We start from the raw sequence: 10051 nt of genomic DNA, 5'->3' as shown, positions 1-10051 counted from the left end.
TGAACTTCCATCCAGGGAACTGCAAATATTGCAATAAAAAGTGAATTGAGAGATGAAAAGTAACCCATCTCTTTGAAATATTTATAGTCGATGATGATGCTTCAGTGGTTCGCCTTCATTTCGGATTCTCGAATGTAATCGTGGAATGAATAATGTGGTTATTTCTCTTTTGAGCGAGTTCGTGAATTTAGCGTGGCTGAAAATATGTCTGATGTGTTTCATTATCCACGGTTCATGACGCTTCGAATTTTTTTTCGAATATATTTGTGAGGACCTGTTAATATGATTTATGAAATGTGTATGATTCTGATAAGGTTACTTTGGGAAAGATGGTAAGATATTCAGGAACTCACCATTTTAGTACTGCTTGATCAAAGTGAAGCTTTCAATTTAGTTAATTTCGATTTACTCATCAGCAAGCTCAAGTTTATAGGATTCGATGACATTTCTCTTGAATGGATGACCAGCTATCTCACAGTCGATCACAGAGGGTCGAACTGGATGATTACTCATGGTCAACCCTAAAAGAATAACGATGAGATTGGAACCTTTGGTGTGAAAGTTGAATAACTTTTTTCGAGATCAATTGCCCTAACACCCAACTGTATTTTTGCACTCGACGCGCGTTTTGCCAGTTTCAGATTGTTTTCATCAATTCTGTGGTCCTTGTCTAGAGCATGTTGGGCGACACTTGATTTTTCTATCCTTCCGTATTTCATGTGTGCACAATGCTCCTTGAAGCGGGTTTTAATCGCTCGTCGGCTCTGGCCGATGTATCTTGACAACAGATTTCGTTGGATTACCAAGAAGCTGTTGCAATTTATAAGAAGTTCTATATGCAACTTTCATATTTACTTTATCGAATATCTGTTGAAGCCCTCTCGTGTATTGTGGTTCATATGGGATTACTATAAACTTGATATTACTCTCCTCATTTTGGAAAGTCGGAGATTTACGAAGTGCTTTCCTAAACTTGCATTTTCTAATTATTTTGTCAACTATATCTGGGTCAAAACCGTTTGCTTCAGCTACATACCGAATCACTCTCTTCTCATTGTCGTACTTATCTTTCTTTGAAGGAAAAGTTATTGACCTGTGTACCAGAAATTGCAGTGCCGCCATTTTGTGTTGTGGACAATGATTCGAGTCATTGGGAATGTATCTGAAAGTGTCTGTGTCTTTCCTGTAAATGTCAAATTCTATTTCGTTCTGTTCGTTCCTTATGACCAATACATCTAAAAACGGCAACCTTCGTTCTTTTTCTACTTCATATGTGAATTTTATACTCTTACACCTGTTGTTTAGTGCTGAAAGGACCTTCTCAATTATGGTTATCCTTGTATCCACTACAGCGAATATGTCATCAACATACCTGATCCAGACCCTAGGGAAGTAACTGATTTCTTTCCCAGCTTCCGTCTCAAACCTACTCATGAATAGGTTCGCTATAAATGGAGACAATGGGTTACCCATAGCCGTTCCTTCACGCTGTTCATAATATGAGCCATTATATTGAAAACAATTTTGATCCATGCAAAGCTTGGTGAGTTGAATCTATTCTTCAACAGCTTCATTTGCTGAGTTGTTCGATTTCAGAAGAAAGAAGGAAAGAAAAGGACTGTTTTTATTCAAAAGCGGACAAAGGTTACAAAGTAGTGATTTTTGATAAAGAACATTATTTTGAGAGAGTCGACAGCTTAATTGAAAATGGTCCATATCAGAAATTACCACAATATCCATTATCCAAGATGACCGCTAACGTAAAAGCCACATTGAAAAAATGCAAGACACTGATCACACCGATTTTAAACAGGAGGCTACAACTTTCAAATCCCACAGTACTGAAGATATATTGTTTACCAAAAATACAAAAACCTGGAAAATCGATGCGACCAATAGTCTCAGCAATTAATTCGCCTTCGTACAATATCGCTAAATGGTTGACAAAAGAATTTGAAAATCTCCCGATCGGCCCAACTGATGTGAGTGTTGAAAACTCACAAGAATTCATAGAGAAAATAAAAGATATTAAATTAAGAGAAGGCGAATTATTGGTATCGTTCGATGTGAGTTCCTTATTTCCAAGCGTCCCAATATCACAAGCTCTAGAGTGTTTGAGTTGAATGTTGAATGTTGGAACAATAACATGCCGACATATGACGTGATACATTTCTACTGCAATGATATTGTTCGGACTAGTCAGTCCTACTGTGCTTTCCTTTGATTTAAAGTCGAAATAAACCAGGAATCAAACGTTTCATGTCAATATCTTCATTTCGAAAACTTTCAAAAAATTGTCAATGTCAAAATCGTCATTTTTTTATAAACAAACCATGATCAATTATTTCAACATACTAAGTGAACAAAAGTGAACAAAATTAATTAAAAGCAACAACAAAAATCATATAACCGATAAGTTTCGGATAATTTAAATAGACCATTGAAAATGAGGGCAAGTGAACTGAACAGACAATCTGAAAAATATTTGAAGATCGACTTGTTGGAGTCGTATTTTCTGTACATCTTCAACATGATATAAATATTGACGTCCACTTCATGTCTTTGAACGTTCAGAACTTTTACGTACCAAAACTGGACTTCTTGAAGATGTCGAGTGGATCTATGGTTACAAGTGAAGCCTTTAGCTCTAGGGTTATCATACATATGGAAATGACAAGTAGTCAATAGAAATATCCATTTTGTTACTTATTTTATTTGTATTTTTTTATATCAGTTAATTGTTCATCACTATGTATAAGTTGTTTGATAAATATCATAGGTTGTTTGAGAATTAGACAGATGAGAGAAAAAATAAGAACTGTCAAGAAAAGTCATTAAAGGCGAAATTTGTTTGAATTCGTTTTTAATTTGATTAAGTATTTTACATTGGTCCTTCGAGTAATTATTGAACCGCTATGGAACAATACAATGAAGCAAATGAACCATCACACGTCAAAAATGTCCGACGGAGTGAGAGGCCCAACAAAGGAGTTCCACCTTCGAGATTTATAGATATGTCAAATGTAGTATTTGATTCAAGTGTGGTTACGGGTAAAATTCAACCAGTTCCAAGTAACCACACAAATTCTGCAAGAAAAGTCACATCTAGTAAAGATTCTCGCCAGGGGAAATTTCCTACAAGTGAACTTCGCAAGAGCTCATTTTCTGCTCCACCAGGGATAAACAGTGTTGGTTCTGTGAAAATTTTGAAAGAAAATTCCGTTCCTTCTCACAATTCAAGTATAAATCGACTACATATGGAAATGGAGCTGATAAGAAGAGAGAGGGAACTTACTGAAGAAGAATCTAAGGAAAAGCTAAAAGCCTTAGAGCTAGAACGTCAGTTTTTACGAAAAGAAGCTGAAATACGAAGAAAAATTGCCGATAAAAGTGAAACCAATAGTTCGGTGAACGAAAAAGAGGAATTTCCAACCTATTCCGAACATTTTTATGCAAATCCAAATGTTATCGATAATTGGGTAACAGAGTCAAGACAGTGTATTCACAAGGATCACAATCAACCAGAATCGTTTGATATTTTATCTTCCCCTAATGTCAATGTTTCAAGTTTTGTTGGGGTGGAGAGAATAACCAGGTGCTTTTAGATATTGTCAAACAATATGCACAAAATGCGAATGCCACGAATAAAGTTCTTTTACAACAAAAATTGAAGAATCTCACGGAATTTTCTGGCGATTTGTCTGATTGGCCTATTTTCATCAATGAGTTTAGAAGATCTACAGATCAGCTTGAGTTATCTGATGAAGACAATTTGATCCGTTTGAACCGGGCATTGAAGGGCAAAGCAAGAGAAACTGTCAAAGCTCTTCTCATTTCCCCGAGAAACGTCTCCAAAATTATCAAGATGCTAGAAATGAATTTTGGTAGACCGGAGTGGATAATTTTGTCGCTGATAGAAAAGGCGAAAAAAGCTGGTAACATTAAAGAAGACAAGTGGGAGTCATGGATTTATTTTTCTAATGTTGTAAATAACATGGTAACCACAATGAAAAACGTCAATTCTCATCTGTATCTCTACAATCCAGATTTGTTAACAAATTTGATAGAAAAGCTTCCTACTATGCAAAAGTTTTCATGGGGAAAATTCAAGCATCAACGTGATTTGAAAGGAATACAAACATCATTAGAAGATTTTTCTGAATGGTTTGAAGAAGAGCTCAACTCGATGGCCGCTTTTAGTAATCCTTTTCAAAGAAATAGTCTATCTAAAAATTCTATCAGAAGGGAAACTGTCATGATTTCAAAAAGAGATAGTTTTTTGGAGAATAAAACTAGTGAGTGCATTTTTTGTAAAAATCTTGACCACGTATTATCAAAATGTACGAAATTCTCTGAATTATCAGTGAATGAAAGACGAAAGAATGTTCTCAACCTCAAATTATGTTTCCTCTGCCTCAAATTTGGGCATATGTCGACTAAGTGTTTTTCGAAATCGAGGTGTGGTAAGGATGGTTGTAGAGGTAGACATCATTCTCTACTTCATATTTCACGCAATGAACAATCACAAAATGAACTGCAGAGCCTAAATAATATTGTGAGTAATCAACAACCACAAAATGAATCGCAAAGCCCAAACAATCTTGTGAGTCAAGCCAATTTATGTGCTAGTTTCCATAGTAAATCTTCAGGAAATGAAACAAAAACTGTACTACTACGAATCGCACCTGTGATTCTTAGAGGACCAGCTGGGGATATTCCGACTTACGCACTCTTTGACGAAGGATCAACCTGTACCATGATTGAGGAAGACTTAGCTCGCAGATTACGACTTCCAGGACCGGTTGTTCCACTCTGTTTCCAATGGACTAATGAAATAACTCACCACGAAGATCATTCACGAATGGTTTCTTTAGATATCGCTGCTTCTAGAAACCTACAAAAATTCTTCGCGCTGAAACAAGTCAGAACCGTGCAGAATTTGCGACTTCCATCTCAAGAAATAGATGTTGATAACTTGAACGAAAAATATCCTCATTTAGACCGTGATCTATTGGCATCAATAAGAAATGCTAAACCGGAGCTGTTGATCGGTCAGGATAATTGTGGCCTCATAGTACCAAGAAATGTCATCCAACCACAACTGCATCAGCCCATTATGTCTCAATGTAAATTAGGATGGACAGTGCATGGTCCTACCAGTGAAACTGAAACCTATCTTTCCCATGTAACTCTTTGTTGCAGACATTTGAATGATGACAAACTGCATGAAATGGTGAAAGGTACTTTTCGTCTTGAAGCTTTTGGTGTAAAAATACCAGACAATGTTATCAAATCAATCGAAGATAAAAGGGCTGTGGAGATCATGGAAAAGACTCTGAAGAAAGTCGGTAATCATTACGAAATAGGGCACCTATGGAAACGTGACGACCTTACTCTACCGCCCAGTAAAACTAATGCCCTGAATCGTCTGTATTGTATGGAACGAAAAATGGACAAGGATGCCAAATTTGCTGAAGAGTATACTGCAAAGATTACTGAGTATCTTCAAAAAGGATACGCCAGGAAGTTACATCCATCTGAAGTTCAGAATAATAAAAACAACTGGTATCTTCCACACTTTGGGGTTGCGAATATCAACAAACCTGGAAAGATTCGCCTGGTTTTTGACGCTGCGGCAAAATCTCAAGGTGTGAGTCTTAACGATTTCCTTTGCCAAGGTCCTGACTACGTTCCATCTTTGATATCTGTCTTGTGGCGATTCAGACAAGGAAGAATTGCTTTTGGAGGTGATATCAGAGATATGTTTCATAGAGTTTCAATTATCGAGGAAGACAGATGTGCACAATTATTTTTATGGCGAGGTATGGAGAGAAACCAAAGTCCAGATGTTTACGAAATGAAGGCGATGATTTTTGGTGCAATATCGTCCCCGTCTGCAGCACAGTTTGTAAAAAACAAAAATGCAGCGTCGTTTGAAGATAAATATCCAGGGATTGTCCGTGCAATGGAGAAACAACATTACGTCGACGATTACTTGGACTCTTGCCATACGATAGATGAAGCTATCGATAGAATTCGAAATGTTATTGTTGTTCATAAAGAGGCAAATTTTGATATGGTGAAGTGGATAAGTAATTCAAATGAAGTAATGCAGTCGATTCCAGAGAACTTCCGTGCTAATTCTCAAGTAGATGTGAAACTGGACTCAAAAATGTTAGAAAGAGTTCTGGGCATATCCTGGTCTCCTACGACTGACGATTTTGTATTTATATTGGACCTGAAAAAAATCCCTGATGAAATCTGCCATGGAGAGAAAGTACCAACAAAAAGGGAAGTACTGCGCACGGTTATGTCAGTATTTGACCCGCTTGGTTTTCTTGCTCCTCTCATGATAAATGCTAGAATTCTGATTCAGAATATATGGAGAAGTCATATTGATTGGGATCAAGCTATAACAGAAGAACTTTTCTACACCTGGCTGAAATGGTTGACTCAATTGAAATATTATACTCCTGTCACTATCAATAGATATTACTTTCCTAATTCTACGTTAATCAACAAAGTTGATTTGCATTTATTTTCCGATGCAAGTGATAAGGCATATGCAGCAGTCGCCTTTTTGAGGATGGTTGAAAATGACGAAGTCCACATTTCATTTCTAGCAGCAAAATTCAAAGTTGCTCCAATGAATCAACAAACCATCCCAAAATTGGAATTACAAGGAGCAGTGCTTGCATGTAGAATGGCAAAATCTATAAGGAAGGAACTGGAATATGAAATTGATAAAGTTCACTTCTGGACTGACTCAATGGTTGTTATCCATCAAATCAGGTCTGAATCAAGAAGATTCCCGATTTTCGTAGCTTGTCGACTTGGAGAAATTCACGAAGACTCTGATTTGTCGCAATGGCATTGGTTACCATCTGAATTGAATGTTGCAGATCGAGCGACGAAAGAAAGGAAAGATATCGATTTGTTGCCAGGAGGTGAGTGGTTTTCTGGACCACATTTTCTAAAATTGCCTGAAACTGATTGGCCGGAAGAACCACGTTGCTCCAATGAAGACAATCTGATACTACTCTTAGATGTTAATGATAGTCTAGTTCTTCCGATGGACTTCCCCAATATATGCAGATTCTCGAAATTTAATCGACTCATTCGATCAACTGCTTGGATTCTACATTTCAAAAAAGTGGTCAAGATTACAAAACTGTCTAGGCCGACCGACTTAATTTTGAGTGCAGATGAAATCGAAGATTCCATGAAGTTATGGATCAGAAAGTGTCAGGAAGAAACGTTTGGAGAAGAAATTTCCATTTTGAAAAGAAAGCTATTTCTACCAAAGTCTAGTCGCTTATATAAATTATCTGCCTTCTTGGACGAATATTTTATATTACGTCTGGGCGGTAGGATTCCAGATACGAAAGAGTTGGATATACCATTTGAATCGCGAAACCCTATTCTGTTGGATCCAAAGCACAAATTCACAGAGCTCCTCATAGATAAGTATCATCAAGAATCTAAACACATAGGTTTGGAGACAGTGGTCAACAATCTTCGTTCCAAATATTGGATTATAAATATACGAGTAGCTGTAAAGAAGATCTTCAGAAATTGCCAAGAATGTAGAAATCGAAATTGTAAACCTCTTTCTCCAGAAATGGGTTTGTTGCCTCCCGAGCGGTTAGGAGCATTTTCTTTCCCGTTTTCATACGTTGGAATTGACTTTTTTGGTCCCATGACTGTTGCAATAGGAAGAAGAGTAGAAAAACGATACGGCGTACTCTTTACCTGTCTCACCCTCCGTGCAATCCATATTGAACTCGCGGCATCTTTGGACACAAGTTCTGCTATACTTGCTATCCGACGTTTTATGTGTAGAAGAGGTCAACCAAAGGAGATAATAACAGATAACGGGACGAATTTTGTCGGAGCAGAACGTGAACTTAAGAAATGGTTCCAAACCTTAGACCAGAAAAAGATTTCAGAAGAAGTCGCATCTAAAAATATAATTTGGAAATTTAACCCTCCCGGAGCTCCACACATGGGTGGAATCTGGGAAAGGATGATAAGATCTATTAAAACAGCTCTGAAGATCAGTTTGAAGTCCATCAATCCAAAAGAAGAGGTTTTGGTAACCTTGATGAGTGAAATTGAATATATTATTAATTCAAGGCCCTTGACACACATATCAGTCGATCCAAACGAGCCAGAAGCTATCACTCCGAACCATTTTCTGCTACTGCGACCAGGTGATGTCAGATCATTCGGCAATGTGGAGCTTTCTAGCAGAAAGCAATGGAGAATTGCACAAGCATTGGCAGATACGTACTGGAAACGATGGGTAATTGAATATAGACCAACACTTCTTCAGAGACGAAAATGGCATGACAAAACTAATCCTATTAGAATTGGCGACATAGTTTTGATTGTGGACGAGAAGGCACCTAGGAATCAGTGGATCATAGGAAAAATAGAAGAAACGTTTCCCGGTAAAGACGGAGTCATCAGAGTTGTTCGAATTAAGAATAAGCATGGAACATATGTGAGACCTGTCACCAAAGTGTGTATTCTTCCAGTCAAGAGTTGATATACTCACCTTGCAAAGTCTGCTTGGGGGTGGAGAATGTTACTTATTTTATTTGTATTTTTTTATATCAGTTAATTGTTCATCACTATGTATAAGTTGTTTGATAAATATCATAGGTTGTTTGAGAATTAGACAGATGAGAGAAAAAATAAGAACTGTCAAGAAAAGTCATTAAAGGCGAAATTTGTTTGAATTCGTTTTTAATTTGATTAAGTATTTTACACATTTCAATCCTAAGATTTCTAAGACAACATCAAATTCTGGATCCTTTCAAGTGTTTTCATAACTGAGACACAGATCCAGATTGCTAACAATTAAAGTGAGTCTAAGACTAGAACAAATACCTGTTTATACAGAAAGAACAAAATCGAGTTCTCTAATTTGTCACTTGAATAAACTATGTCAGTATATAGACAAATGCATCTTGTGGAATTCATGAAAGATAACTGCTATCGATTCAGAGTTATATAATGCATTAGAGTGAAATATTCAGAGATATTAGCAACATCTGATCGCAGCGTCTGCGGTTCACACGGATCTGCTCGTGGGAATTGCCGAGAATTGAATTTACTCCTTCTCATTTGTCTGACATATCAACACAGAGAGCTTGCAAGAAAATTCAGAATGATGGATGGGCCTTCTAATTTTTGCAGTCATTGTTTTCGTGAAATATACGCGTATTCAACAAACGATTTATTCAAAGAGTATATTTGAAGTTTCAGTTGAAGAGTACTTCGATCACGCTACTGAAGATGACTGCCGCAGTGCAGTTGAAACGTTTGAAGATTATTACCAAAGAAGACGACGGCAAAACCCGGAAACCAACTAAAGCAGTATGTTATATTGTTATTTACATACTGTTCCTAGTAATAATAAAATACAACTCTAATAATTTTATAATTATTTATATGAATATAATAATCATGACAAAACACCATTTATTTATTTTTGAATGAAGAGATGGTGATTCTATATTCAGTTTGTATATCAATAATACAGTTCACTGGCAATTAGGAGCATTTTGAAACGATGAAAATAGAGATACATCCCAACATGGTCTTTCGAGCCGGATTTCTCTGCAGTGTGAAAAGAATATTGAAGAAGACAGTATCGGAAAACTGGACAGCAAAAAGTCGATATTTCTGAATTCTCCGCAGCAGAACGAGCAACAGTTGAAGAAAGAATAACATAGGAACAGGTTATTGAATTCAACAAAAGGGCAGGGAAAATGCGACAATGGTAACTTAAAAAACAGAGTCAATGTTAGCGAAAGCATAACTTGTGATAGTTTGTGTAAAGTTACTGGGGTGCTATTTGCAGTGATTTCGGAGAGACACTTTCTCATAATGGAAACATGCACTTTTCTCAAACACCAGAACTAAAAAATACTCTTCTTGGCGGGCTCTTCACTAATACAGTTGGTGAGATGAAGGAGCCTTTTTTTTATAAAGTTTATAATTTTGAAATAGTTCCAATAATGAGCAGCAAATTTCAACGTCT

The 10051-nt window shown here is 36.8% G+C and overlaps 1 protein-coding gene across 1 annotated transcript; it reads left to right on the top strand.

The window, feature by feature from the left end:
* Positions 1-3263: 3263 nt before the first annotated feature.
* LOC141485825 (uncharacterized) lies at positions 3264-9738 on the top strand. The gene is made up of 4 exons (XM_074183368.1): positions 3264-3479; positions 3674-3954; positions 4699-8506; positions 9634-9738. The coding sequence occupies exons 1-4, from the start codon at positions 3264-3266 to the stop codon at positions 9736-9738; spliced, it is 4410 nt and encodes a 1469-aa protein (XP_074039469.1).
* Positions 9739-10051: the final 313 nt, after the last annotated feature.

Source organism: Leptinotarsa decemlineata, unplaced genomic scaffold (assembly GCF_025532065.1).
Source record: "Leptinotarsa decemlineata unplaced genomic scaffold, Ldec_3_MD MMD2_tig00026336_RagTag_RagTag, whole genome shotgun sequence".
Classification (NCBI taxonomy): Eukaryota; Metazoa; Arthropoda; class Insecta; order Coleoptera; family Chrysomelidae; genus Leptinotarsa; species Leptinotarsa decemlineata.
Note: the sequence above shows the minus strand (reverse complement) of the source record. Positions and strands in the feature narration are given on the sequence as shown.